Source organism: Emydura macquarii, unplaced genomic scaffold (genome assembly GCF_026122565.2).
Source record: "Emydura macquarii macquarii isolate MOO-44397 ecotype Brisbane River unplaced genomic scaffold, CSIRO-AGI_Emac_v2 contig_2805, whole genome shotgun sequence".
Taxonomy (NCBI): domain Eukaryota; kingdom Metazoa; phylum Chordata; order Testudines; family Chelidae; genus Emydura; species Emydura macquarii.
The window spans coordinates 2,924,204-2,937,788 of NW_027132942.1; the positions used below are offsets into that span (position 1 = coordinate 2,924,204).

Sequence of the window (13,585 nt, forward strand, 5' to 3'; positions counted from 1 at the left end):
GGGGAAGCCTCCAAGGGCAGCCGGTGGAGTTGGAAAATGCAGCCCTCCTCTTTAACGTGGAGACGCAGCACACGGAGACAAGAGATTGCGGCAGACAGCATTCCATCTTGTTCGAAGGCTATGTCTAACACTGGAGCTGGAGGAGTAACTTCCAGGGTGGGTAGACAGACGTGTGCTACCTCTGATTGAGTTAAAGTAGCTAAAAATAGCAGTGCAACTGCAATGGTGTGAGCGGTGGGATGGGCTGGCTGCCCTGAGCACGTGCAGGATTGCACTTGGTGTGTCTACTTTGACTATTGTTAGTGCACTAGCGCAATTACAGCTCATGTGGGTATGTAGCGAAGTGGTGTGGCCTCCCTCCAAGGGCGACACCGAGGGGCCGGCGCAGGCCACCTGGTGGGCAGGCCCGGGTAGCAGCCCACTGGCAAACCGGAAGTGCCGGGGCGGGACAGGAAGTATAAAAGCCAGGCCCTGCAGCTCAGTTGGGGGGAAGCTGCTGGAGGAGGAGGAGGAGGAGGTCTCTCTCTCCCAGGGCTGGGACATGAGCCCAACCCTGACCCCGTTAAAGGGCCACCCAAGCTACCCACCGGCTGAGGACTAGAGGGCCCCCATGACTGGGAAGAGCGGCCTATGGCCAATGATCTGGAGGAGCAGCCTGCAGCCTGTGACCTGCTGGAGCAGCCTGCCCTGAACCACTTGGAAGAGCTGCTGAATGTGAGTGACCCCAAGGGCCTGCTGGGGCTGCCCCTCGCCATCTACCCCGAGGAAGTGGACGACGACCTGGGCCACAGGTACACGGGCACGGGGAGAGGAAGTAGTCCAGGGATCGCTGACCGCAGGCTGGCTGTGTTCAAGCCCAGGCAATATTCAGCGGGTTTTGGCGGGTGCCCTGCCACTGCTAGGGCCCTGGGCTGGGACACAGAGGAGTCGGGTGGGCTTGCGTCTCCCTCCCCCCCCCCTGGGGTGACTGCCCCTCGGCTGCTAAACCTCGATAGGCTGTAGCCGGTTGCTCTATTTTGCCTGATCCGCCCTGACCGAGAGCCAGGGCTACAGACTCTTGGCCTGCCCGTAGTGAAGCGGTGTGGCCTCCTTCTGAGGCCGACCTCCCGGCAAGTGGTTACAGAGTACATCTATCCGAGTCCGAAACTGCACCTTCAGCTCCAGTGTAGACACACACTAAGGATGAACCCGTCTGGATTACAATGGGCACTTCATGCCGAGATCTGTAGTGCAAACAGGCCACACCTCCATATTAAAGAACAAAGGTGGCTGTAATCTACCGTTTTATATAGACTGGATGTAGCCTGGTAGCTACAGTTTGTCTTGCTGAGATGAAACATGGGTGCCGCATAGTAAAATGGGGATGGCAATTTCCTGGGGCTAAGAGAGGTTCGTCAGAAAATTAGGTGCTTGGCAGACTCTCTGCACAATAAAATTATTTTGACCTCAGTAGACAGAATCCAACAGCTGAAGTAAACAGCTACAGCAACACGTGAATTCAAAGAGATCTCAGCTTTCTAAAGGGTTCAACCTTTAGATACTCTTTGCTGGACTTCCCATTAATGTTAAATGATTGGGCGTTACCAAGGGCATCACGATAACATATTCCCAGGATAGTTTCCTGGAATCTCACAGCCTGCCCTGAAACTTTTACACCGAAGTTAAGGAAACCTACTGAATGTTGTCTTGTGTGCTGAACGAATGGACCAGAAGCTATTAGAAAGAGACAAAGCTGAGGACCAGTAACGGGCTACCCAGGGTTACCCAGAGGAAGAACACTCATGTCCCAGAGGAGGGGTGGGTGTGGCTTTGGGGAGGAGATTTAAAATGCTAAAGTGAAGGGGGGCGGAGGGAGGAAAGGGAGAAGAGAGCTGGAGACAGGAGAGAAAACGCACAGCAGGAATGACTCGGATGGCAGCGCTGGGCGCAGTGTGGCAGCTATGCAGAGAGGGCACAATAACAGGGATGCTGAAAGTGTAACATTACCATGGAGGGGCGACAATGATCCCAAAACCAGGTCAGCTGAGAAGAAATAATTGAAGTCGGCTTCCCCCCTGCACCCCAACCACTCATTTCACGTTTGAGTTAATATATGTTGTACTGGCCATAAACGTATTAGACTGTAAATTCCCCAGGGCAGGCACTATCTTTATGCGTCTATACATTGCCCAGAACAAAGGAGGGCATGACTGTGACCTCAGAACACTACCGCGGCAGACGTTAAATAGCTTAGAGGGCCAGAAATCCATATTCTACACCCCTTATTTTCTGGAGTTAGTACACATGAAACCTCAACACACAATGGATAAGCACAGCCAGGTCCGCTAATGCAGGAGATGCATAGAAGCAGGCCCTAGCGGACTATATATGGCCCAGGACAGGATATTTGGTCATGCCCTGCTGAAGCCTCCATCCCTCTAGGAAGGAAGAATATGGGAACATTTTGATCAAACTCCGAATTCAGCTTACGATTAATCATAATTCTTATAGTTTGCGTTGTAGTACGGCCTAGGAGGTACCACACAAACATGGATTAAGAAGGCAGTCCTGCCCCATAGAGTTTACAATCTAAGAAAAAAACATGCAGTCAAATCCTTGAAACACTACAAAAAAAGACACCGGGATCAAGAGGTGCTCATCAGAGGCATCACGAAGTGGAAAAGGCTGATTTTAGGGGCAAGTTCTCTCTCTGACAAGCTGCTCACATATCCAAGGGCAGAACTAAACTGCAGGAAGGCAGCTATTTGTGTTTTACAAGCTAAAGTTTCTCTTACCTATGGAATAACCCCAATATTTCACTGGGAATCATCATCCATCTAACTGAAATACCCTCTAACGGCCCATCAGCCTCATCTCCCTTTTGAAATAGCACAGCTGAGCACTTGCTGGGCCACGGTTTATTTTTTACCTTCTCAGACATCTTGCTGACTCCATAGCTCACCAGTGACAGTCGAATTTCACACTGCGATAGCCCCCCATCGATTTTTCACACACAAGAAGCAACTCCGCAAATTAAAGTTAACAGCATTTCTGAAACTTTAAAAAAAAAAAAAAAAGCGGGGGGGGGGGGGGGGGGAAAGGAGGGGAAGAGAGACTTGAAGGGCAAAGATGCCTGAACTCCACCTCTGACACACAAACATCCTTCCTGGGAGGGTTGATCAGTCGTGGCAGGAGGAAGATAAGTGTCCCAGAGCCAGGAGGCGGAAACTGCAGCTCCTGCCCTGGACTTACAGTCTGAGGCCTTTAGGATCTAAAGCATTACATGGTTCCTCCACCACACGCAGCTGCAAAACACGTGTATATGGAGGAGGTATACGCAGCGGAGGAGATTCAGCCTGTGCCCCTAGGTGCACTTGAAGTAAAGGGAAATACCAGGCTCACTGACAGCTCTGAGTTCCCTTGGTTAGTTTGCCTCGCTGAGTTTTATACCCTGGCAGGCTAGAGATGAAACGCTAACTAAGACCGCCCAGGATTTAGACAGAGCGAGGCTGGCATGGTGATATTCTTGTTTTAAACTGTTACCTGTACGGGCAATTTCTCTTAATAGCTCCAAGATAAGGGGCTGAGTTAAGAATTTCAGTCCAGATCTCTTCTCCCTGGCAAAAATCACTCTGACCGTCAGCCCCATGGGACACGCTAACACAGATAAATGACCACATACGAACCCTGAAACGTATCCATCGGCCTTTCTGAAGAACCATGCCCCTGTTACGTACTGTCCATCGTATTTCAAGGGAGAACCATACCCTTTAAGAAGTCCACACACACAACCCCCGGGACACATGTAGCCCTTCGCCCAGCAACTGCACGATTCTATCGGGTCAGCCTCAACCCACTTCTCTTGTTCTTGTCATCACTTTGGCTTCAGTCCTGCATTTGGCTCAGTGCAGGCAAATCCCTGTGGAGCCAACTGCAGGATCAGGAGCGCCGACTGCACATTCCTCCAGGCAGCGACCCCACTTTTATTTTGGAGCGCACCATGTGCATTTATGGCATTACCTAAATCTTCTTTTTACTCTTCTCTATCCGCTTCTTTGCGTTGGCATCTGAAACCCATTAATGGTTCAACATCTACAAAGAAGGGGCTGGGAGAGATTATCCTGATGTGTGAATTCATGGCATCTTCTCTCCAGTCCCCTCCAACACACTGATTTAAGTGTAGATCTGTCTCTGGCTTCACACCCACCCTGCTTTCATCCCCAGCGCCCTGTCTGAGCAGGAGAGACGCTCCCTGAAGAGAGGCATTGCTATTTCATGTGCGGCTCTCAGCGATTAGATTCCTCAGTGCACACCAAGCCAACACAGCAGCTTCGTTCACTTAAATAGTAACCGATTCCACTGGTTTTTCCAGGGCCTCTGAGCTCCCCTGGAATTGGTGTTTTTAGAAAGCTGCTTCAGAAAGGCAGGGGGACAAAAAGAAATGAAAATAAAACAAACGCCACGGCTTTTCTTCTCTAATACCCTCTTCTTAACCCAACAAGCATCTCGTCCAGCCGAGCATGATGAGCATGAAGTGTTCTATAAAGAAGATAATTATAAAGGGATTTAATGCTTGGCGGGCTTAAATCGCAAGCTTTATAGCAAAGGTAGCGCACTCACTCAAACAGCCCTGTGCGCCGGTTTGCTCGTATGGGAGCTAGCCGGAATCCAAAACAAGATTTGTTTTATGAGGAAAAAAGAAAAAAAAAGAGCACAGCCCCTTCCCACCAAGGATGGCAGCTCCAGTCCCACCTCCTTCCAGTTTTGTTCCATCCCTGATTAATGGTGTTGTCTGCCTGATTTATGACCCACCCCAACAGATTAGAGTTTCCCCCTTCAACCTCCCCTCCTCCCGCAGAAGGCAGAGCCACACTCGGCTGGAAATATGAGAGAATTATTAAATAAACATTCATACGTCATGTCTCTTCGCATCCCGAGCTCACCCCAGTCAGCACTCGGCGGCGGGGCCTGTTTGCTTTCAGGCTGACACCAAACAGCTGTAGTGATTCATGGAGAGGCCGGCTACAATGTTTCGTGTCATATATCACCCTAGCAGCACTCCCTGCCCTGACTGAGATAAACTGATCAACCACAACCGGCTGGAATGAATTTATGACAACACAAAATGGAGGGAAACAAATGGGAGGTGACCCAGTGGGCCACTCACCCAGACTCTTTCGCTGGCCTGCAATCTAGTTTGGTGGCAGAAAGCAAAATTGAACATTGGCACTCTGAATTAAGATGCTGGCTTTTAACCCCTGGGAACCTTGATTTCAAAATGGCGCCAGGCTTCTTGGGTAACGTCTTCGGAGGGAGGGGAAAAGGAGAAAAGAGGTCACAGCTTCTGCAGCTGGCAGTGTGCTCTGACATACAACTACACGAGTCCCAGCAGGATGTTACTGCTAGTGGAGGAGCCCGGGCACATGGCTGAACGGTTATAGGGATCGATTAATCCCTCCAAGTCCACGGCAAAGTCCTGTCTCCAATCCAACCAGAGGTGTGCTTCACGTCCTGAGATTTGCAGAGCACTTAAGTCACCCTTCCCCCTTCCCAATCCCTGCATTAGGAGGGGCATTGCCAGCAGGTCGCGGGAAGTGATTATTCCCCTCTATTCGGCATTGGTGAGGCCGCATTTGGAGTATCGTGTCCAGTTTTGGGCCCCCCACTACGGCCAGGATGTGGACAAGTTGGAGAGAGTCCAGCGGAGGGCAACAAAAATGATTAGGGGGCTGGAGCACAAGACTTCTGAGGAGAGGCTGAGGGAACTGGGCTTGTTCAGTCTGCAGAAGAGAAGAATGAGGGGGGATTTGACAGCAGCCTTTAACTACCTGAAAGGGGGTTCCAGGAAGGATGGAGCTAGGCTGTTCTCAGTGGTGGTAGATGACAGAACAAGCAGCAACGGTCTCAAGTTGCAGTGGGGGAGGTCTAGGTTGGATATGAGAAAAGCTTTTTCACCAGGAGGGTGGTGAAGCACTGGAATGGGTTACCTAGGGAGGTGGTGGAATCTCCATCTTTGGAGGTTTTTAAGGCCTGGCTTGACAAAGCCCTGGCTGGGATGGTTTAGTTGGGATTGGTCCTGCTTTGAGCAGGGGGTGGGACTAGATACCTCCTGAGGTCCCTCCCAACCCTTGTCTTCTATGATTCTATGAATTCCCCTTTTGCCCCCTTTGCTAATTCTTTAGAACTAAACAGCACTGCTTCAAAAATTTCATGCAGTCAAGATTGGAAAGTCCCACTAGATCTCGAAGTCCTGACTGTAGAGGGATTTATCCTCAATCCTACTTCCATCTGGCCAACACAGATGATGCAAGGAGCAAGGTCACTGGTGCAAAACCAGCTTGAAACAATGGAGACCTGTCGGGGCACAAGGAGGTGGGGAAATCGGTGTGGACTTTCCTTGCATCTCTCGGATTGTCAATTGGCTTGCAAGAGAGTCTTCGAAGGAAGCCTGAAGTGCAGATTCCATTAACTTTCAACCAAAGTACATCAGCCGCACGCCAAAACAAGGACAGTTTACTGTATCGTATTAGCTAATGAAAAGAACACGCTCCATGCCTAGACTTATTTTTGGAAAGGGGGGAAGGAATGTCATTCTTATAACAGTGGGATCAATACATGGAATCACTACTAACTCTATTACCCATTGTTCTAAATGGAGAGCACAGCTGACCCAGGTGATAAACCATGTGCTTCTAAACTTTTAAAAATGCTAATCAGATGCTACATGTAGCATACCACACCAATCAATAATGCCCAGATTTAAAAGCAAAAATTGAAGTTATGAACAACGGAGCAAAGTGCTTCAGTCTAAAACTTGCTGCAAGCGCCATCCAAAGCAAGAAAAATGAAACCAATTTAGCTCCAGATTAAGAAACAGGAACTGGAGATGAATCAATTTAGCCTGTTGGGCTGGGTCACCATATATCACGGCTCCACAGTGGAATGGGAAGCAGCCAGACAGTCTGAAACACCCCTCCCCCACTTTCTGTAGGATACTAGCTCTGATCCCTGTTACCAATTAATTTAACACAAGCCCCCCTACACAGACAAACATGCAGAGAATCCAGGCTCCTTAAACAGCAGGACAGGAACTATTTATTACACACAGATCTCAGGGGGGAAAAAGGGAAAGGTGGGAATCCGCCTCCAACACCTTCTTACTTTCTGATCCTGATGGAAATAAAGGCCTTTAAATAAAAGCTTCACCACTCTCCTCATTCCTTTAAACAAGGAATTTCTTGGGAAGAGTCAATAATGTAATTTCTAATAAGCTTTGCCTGCCTTCCAGCAGGACTGGAAGTTGAACTGGGGCAGGACGTATGCACATATTTCACAATGCAGTTATTCTACGTGTCATCCGGAAAGTGCTTGCGGATCCTTCACAAGACTCTAGACCATGCTTTAATAACCCGATCAAGGAGGGAATGTCAATTTATCACTCGGGCTCAAGTGTTCTGCAAACTCTCAAATCCTTTCAGCTGCTGTGGGTTTAAAGATTTTTCAATAGGAGTGGATTTGGGAGGGTAGCGAGCCATTGACTCTAAGGAGAGCTTGAGACCCTATGGAAGGATGAGCAACAAACCAAAAGAGGGCTGAGACAGAGGCCAATGGATTATTGCTAAGGGATTCAACCAATGCTCATGTTTCCACCACTGAAATAAAGCACAAACAAGGCTAGCTACTCTGAAAGACTGGTCTCCTCTTGCACTGATCTCGAATCCCGGTCCTTGGCTTGAACCCAATGATTGACAAGTGTGAAAACAGCAGACACAGGTAGAGGATGAGCAGCACAGAGAACCCATGTCTGGGATGCATGAGTGGAGAGGCCTTAAAATAGAAAAATAAGGCGCCGAGACCAGAGGTCATGGACAGCAGGGAATTACCTCACCCCAGACTGGCGGAATACCCCCCCTCCCCAGTTATCAGCCACTTCATCCAGCAGGTGCTAGGAGTGGAGATAATGCAATGCTGATGGTTGGGACGGCAGTAGCTTATTTCAGAGACAACTGCTTCAGTAATCACGGGTGCCAAAACATGCCTGTCTGTGCTCCTCCTGGAGTTACCCTGACTCTCAGAGGGCTTGGGGCAGCTGCTTCACTTCCCCAGAATGGGCAGGGCTGTCTGCTTTATACTCACTTTTCAATATCGCTGTTCTTACAGGTTTTTTGCATAGCCTCCTGTTTACTGCTTTCCCCGTTACTCGTCGAGGGCATTTCTGTGGAGGGAAGGTACAGGGCATTTAGTGAAATGAACATTTGTTCAACAGGCGGAAGAGTCTAAACGTGTGACAGGTGCAGGAGCAAAGGGCCCCAGGAGTCACTTTAATGTCAATTCCCAGAAAGAGGGAAGATTCCCTCTGGGTGCTCCTGGCTGTCTGAAAGGCCTGTGCGCCTAAGATCAGACGGGACAATGAAAGTTCCACCCTCACCTTGCTTCCGACAGGATGGCCCAATGGCGCTTGCTAGTTGCACCAGCTAAAATTTATTTCAGAAAACGTTCGCTACAGCAGCCATGCAGAGCAGGTTTTGGCAAGTTTCCACCACGGTGCCAGACTCTCCAGCTGTACAATGGGCCTCAAAAGCCTGCAGTGAGGAATAGCGTGCAGGGCCCTCTGAGATCCTCAGAATAAAGGAGTTCTGCGAGTGCCAAGCACTGGTAATTATGCTGTGTAGGATCCAGTGGGTATGTCTGTGCAAGATCACTATATGCTTCTATTTACATGCAGCTGCAATTACCACTACAGAGGCAAGTGACCGAAAAAGATGGAAGATCAACTCCCGCCCCCAATCCAAACCTGCAAGAGAAGGTCTGCCTGTTCAGGACGGAACAGTAATGTCTGGATCTAACACTCACCATCACTGGCCCATTTGGAAAACTCCGGTGTTATTCGGGTACTGGGCGTGCCACCACTGAAAACAGAGAAGAGACACACAATGCTGAAAGCAGGTCATGGGGAGTCTGCAGCTCCTACAACACACACAACCCTCACTGACTCTTGTAGGTTTCAACAGCTTAAATACAAACGTTCCCTCCCACTTCAATCTGTGCATCAGAGCGAGGGACTAGACTTCTTTAGAACTTGGCTTTGTGCTGGCAGGTGATGTGCAAAGTTCCCTGCACAGCTTTCCCGATGCTCCCAATACCTGCTGTTCTTGTTCTAGTCCTGGCAGTCTGCGCTATGGGCTTGGGACCCAAACTCCTTCCCTTGCAACCTAAGGCTGATTTTTGAACCCAGGATTTCAGAGGCAAAAGGCGTAAGAGTTAACGGCGTCTCTCTACGATACAATGCTCTCTCCCGCTAAGAATAGCGACAGATAGGCCCTTGTCATGTTTCAAAGCTGGGAGAACCACTGCACTGAAGTGAATAGAACCTGCAATGATGGCCATTCACTCCTGAGCCCACAGAATAAGGGAGGCAACAGCATAAGAGAATCTTTAAGGAGCCTGGGTAATTGTGACCACTAAATAACACTGTCAGCTCTGCGAGCGACGAGGGTTACATTGAAAGGTTAATCTAGCTCACGCTTCAGGGCATGAGCTAATCATTTCTGGACCCTTTGGCCAGAATTTCAAAGCACTTTGCAAACATTAGGTATTATTATTGCCTCCATTTTACAGCTGGGGCAAATGAGTCGGAGCGGGGTTTGAGGACTTCATCCACAAGGCAATGCAGTGTCTCAGTGAGAGCGCCACATACAGGAACGTGACCTCAGAGATATCGGGCTCCTGCTCTAATCCCTACACTGCACTGCCCCATTACTCTCTGCAGGCACTGGCGAGCGATTGCCCCCCCACCTCCATCTCACAACATGCTCAGCTGGCTAGGGGGAATGGTTCTGCCTCTCTCTGAAGCACTACACTGGCCACCGCTGAAGGCAAAGTACTGAATGGCCCAATGGTTTGATCCAGCAGGGCAAATCCTGTTTCTACAAAGTGGAACCTAATTTCAAGCCACTGTTTGTGACAGGCTAAGCAGTCAGAAAGATTCATTTCACTGCTTTATCAATCACTTCAACCTTGACCTCACAGGCTCACTCGGTCTTAGAGACAGAGGGGACATTTAAGCCCTATTTCCATGCAGGGCAGAGGGCTAGAAAAACAATCCTAGCTCCCTGTTAACAGTCATTTTGTTATTTGCCTGAAGCACTTCCCCGAGCACCTGCATCCCGGCTCACAGCACATTCTGCCTGCCTGCATTTCACAGCCTGCGATAAGCAAGGCAGCATTCTCGGTTCCTGCTGTACAAAGGAGCATCGCCGACTTGCCACAGCCCAGCGCTGAATGCAAAGGGGTCAGCTGGCCTGTTCGAGAGCACGCTGTGCAACTGCACACACAGAGCTCCTAACAGACTCCTGCAGCATGTAAGTGGCAGCTGTGTCACACAGGTCTACACAACTAGAGACCGCTGCGGGGAATGGCAGAGCTGTGAAAAGTCTGGCCAGAGAGGGGATGCAGCACCACAGTGTCTTCTCCACCCGAAGTTAGCAGCTGGCCAATGTTACTCCCAGAGTAGGCAGCACAGCTGGGGAGCAGGTGTGGCCAGAGTAGCTGGGGGATGTGCTTAGAAGGGACTGCCACGAACCCCTAGCTATATTCTCATCTGACCCTTCCTACACCATGGTTGGGGAACTCAGCCCAAGCCGCGTGACTGTCACCTTTTCTTTGCCATGTCATGCACACTTAGCTGAACAGGGATTTCCCCCTCAACTCAGACCCAGCCAGTTTGGTGAAAACCATTCCAAAGACCGTGCACTTACTTTAAGACGGCACCCCGCAGTGCCTCCCTCTCTTTGGCTTCGCCTGGCTCTTCCCCAGTGCAAGGGATGATATCGGCCTCTGTGTACCTGCGCACGGAGGGTTAAGGAAGAATACAGCCTTGTCAAGGGAGAGGAGCGGGTGCTCTGTGCTACGCAGACAGCTGTGCCTATTTCACGTCACCGGGGGCTCAGTCAGCCAGCTGACTTTGGCTACAAAGGATACAGAGCGAGTTCATTCGGACTGAATCTACCTCAACAGCTAGCTTCCCGGCAGCCAACGGGGGCTTTTTCATGCTGGAGCAAAGCTCTGATTTCAAAGGCAACAGGGCACATGGTAACAAACTTAGACAGGAAGGTAGCGTCCCGTGCTATCCCTTTGCCCGTGCGGGAAGAGCTGTTATGAGGAAGACCAATTCTCAATCTCTTCAGTTTGGTTTTTTAGAATACGAACCTTAGCTTGCAGGCACTTTAGGGCCGAATCCTCTGCAGGCATGAGTATGCATAGCTCCACTGCTGCGGTTATTGCTATGCAGACTCGCACCACCTGAGGATGGGTACTCCACTCTCAAAGCCTGGGGCAGGTTTAATAAAATCCTAGAACAGAGACAATAAGTCACTCCACCCCCAAATGTCAGCGTCTAACCACTGCCTTCATGGAATTCATACAGCACGGCTGCTCCCGCTCCTCCCACAGGTCCGCACCATACAGTCACTAGAGCTGCTACGTACAGACCAGTTGCCGTGGCCCAAATTTCTGGCTGGAGCAGCTCCAGCCCTAGCCAAGTCGTTGGAGCGCAGTGCATTTTGGGAAAATCTCAGAGCATGAAGGAAGGAGCTGGAGAAGGATGTGCTTTCAGTGAAGTAGAAGAAGACAGTGAGACTGAAGGAGGCACGTGTGGGGGTGGGATACGGGTAACTAATGAGGCCAATGAAGTATTGTATCAGAGGCATTAGGGAAATAACCCAAAGGAACAAGCGTATTCTATTTTTTCTACGTGCTTCACCAGCTGGGGCTGGGGTGGGAACCGATGCTTAGGAGAGACTCTGTAACGGGAGTGAAAGGGAACTTTAAAGCAGATGTGAGCACTGGGGACCACTCCTGGACCAATGAACATCTGAGCTACAGGGTGGGGAGCTGCTGGCATTTCCCATGGGGGCTGAGCCTGGCTCACTCCACGCTACACACAGCAATGCTGCGTCCCGGTGTCAGCAGCCTCAGACACACAGCTACGGTTCCATCGAGAAAGAACCTCTCAGAAACGATACTGTGGTTTCCCGTATTCCAGTGTATCATCTCCGTCCACGTCGAGGTCGGCGTCGCTGTCGGGGTTCTCCTTGCCACTGCACACAACGAACCCAGAGCCTGGAGGGAATAAAACGGGGGGAGGCAAGCGTCACCAATCCGTGCACTGTTGCAAAACATCTCACCCAGCACCAGAGAGTGTCACTTGAAAGAAACCCTAGTGCAGCGGCTGGGCTGCGTGGGCTGCATGTACTTCAGAGCTCAGCCACATATTTTGAACAGATTAACAGCAGGCACCAGTTCCAGCGATTCCTCTGGCTCTCTCTTCTGGGACCGCTCTGGGAACAGGACAGTACAGTACAAACATATTGAAGGAAAATGCTTTGACACTTCCTGGGTTTATGTTGTCCATCAGAGAGAACGAGACACTTCAATATTCGATGACGACGGGAATTTTAGAGATTTCCATCACTCTCGTCATCACAGAAGATGAGGGTTGGGAGGGACCTCAGGAGGTATCTAGTCCCACCCCCTGCTCAAAGCAGGACCAACCCCAACTAAACCATCCCAGCCAGGCCTTTGTCAAGCCAGGTCTAAAATCCTCACAGGATGGAGATTCCCCCACCTCCCTAGGTAACCCATTCCAGTGCTTCACCACCCTCCTAGGGAAAAGGTTTTTCCTAATATCCACCTAGGCCTCCCCCACTGCAACTTGAGACCATTGCTCCTTGTTCTGTCATCTGCCACCACTGAGAACAGCCTGGCTCCATCCTCCCTGGAACCCACTTTCAGGTAGTTGAAGACCTCTATCAAATCCCCCCTCATTCTTCTCTTCTAAAGACTGAACTTTACCTTTTGTGGCAAGGAAAAAGGGCAGCTTGAGGGTCACAAGGCATGGTTCAGAAATTGGACGGGTGTCTCACCACCAGCAGGAAGCTCAAGCATCAAACAAGTTCGTGGGCGAACCTAAGTTTTTGTAAGTTTGTTCATCACATGGTATCTCAGCCAAATACAATGAGATAAGGCCACTGGAAACAGTGAATTCTATCCTCATCATAAGGTCTATGAGTGGGGGCACAACAAACACCAGCACAATAAAACACCCATTTTTGTAATGAGTGTTGGCCTCTGCTTAATTCTGCCCAATATAAAATGTTTATGAATGAGAATAAAACTACTTCTGGGAAGCAGACGAGGGCCACACTAACAAGCTCTCCTTATGCAGGCAATATCCCTGCTGAAGTATGAAGTGCTGCATAGGTCCAGATCTTGTGAAATGTTAAGCACCCCTAACTCCCGAAAGCATTTAAGAAGCCACATAAGAAATGCAACTCTTTAGTGGAGAGCCACCATAGGCAAGAAGTATTTGAGTGTTAACTGTCTTATGGCATGCCAACCAGGATCAGCTTCTGTTGAGCTAAAACATTGTACAAACATAGTAAGAGTGTCTATCCCAAACAGTTTACAATTCAACATCTCCATTGACAGATGGGGAAACTGAGGGATTAAGTGACTTGCCCAGGGTCACACAAGGAGTGTGTTGCAGAGCTGGGAAATGACCCCAGCTGTCTCACGGCCCAGCCCAATGCATTAACCACAAGACCAT

General features: G+C 49.8%; 1 protein-coding gene across 2 annotated transcripts in view; it reads right to left on the reverse strand.

Moving 5' to 3' along the window:
• RNF220 (ring finger protein 220) overlaps window positions 1–13,585 on the reverse strand; it is a 332,511-nt gene that overhangs the window by 31,164 nt on the left and 287,762 nt on the right. For both annotated transcript variants that reach the window (XM_067567892.1, XM_067567893.1), the window contains 4 exons: window positions 12,003–12,099; window positions 10,737–10,823; window positions 8,833–8,888; window positions 8,116–8,194 (listed from right to left, as the gene is read on the reverse strand). In XM_067567892.1, the coding sequence (XP_067423993.1) occupies window positions 8,116–8,194; window positions 8,833–8,888; window positions 10,737–10,823; window positions 12,003–12,099 (319 nt within the window). The remainder of the gene's footprint in view (window positions 1–8,115; window positions 8,195–8,832; window positions 8,889–10,736; window positions 10,824–12,002; window positions 12,100–13,585) is intronic.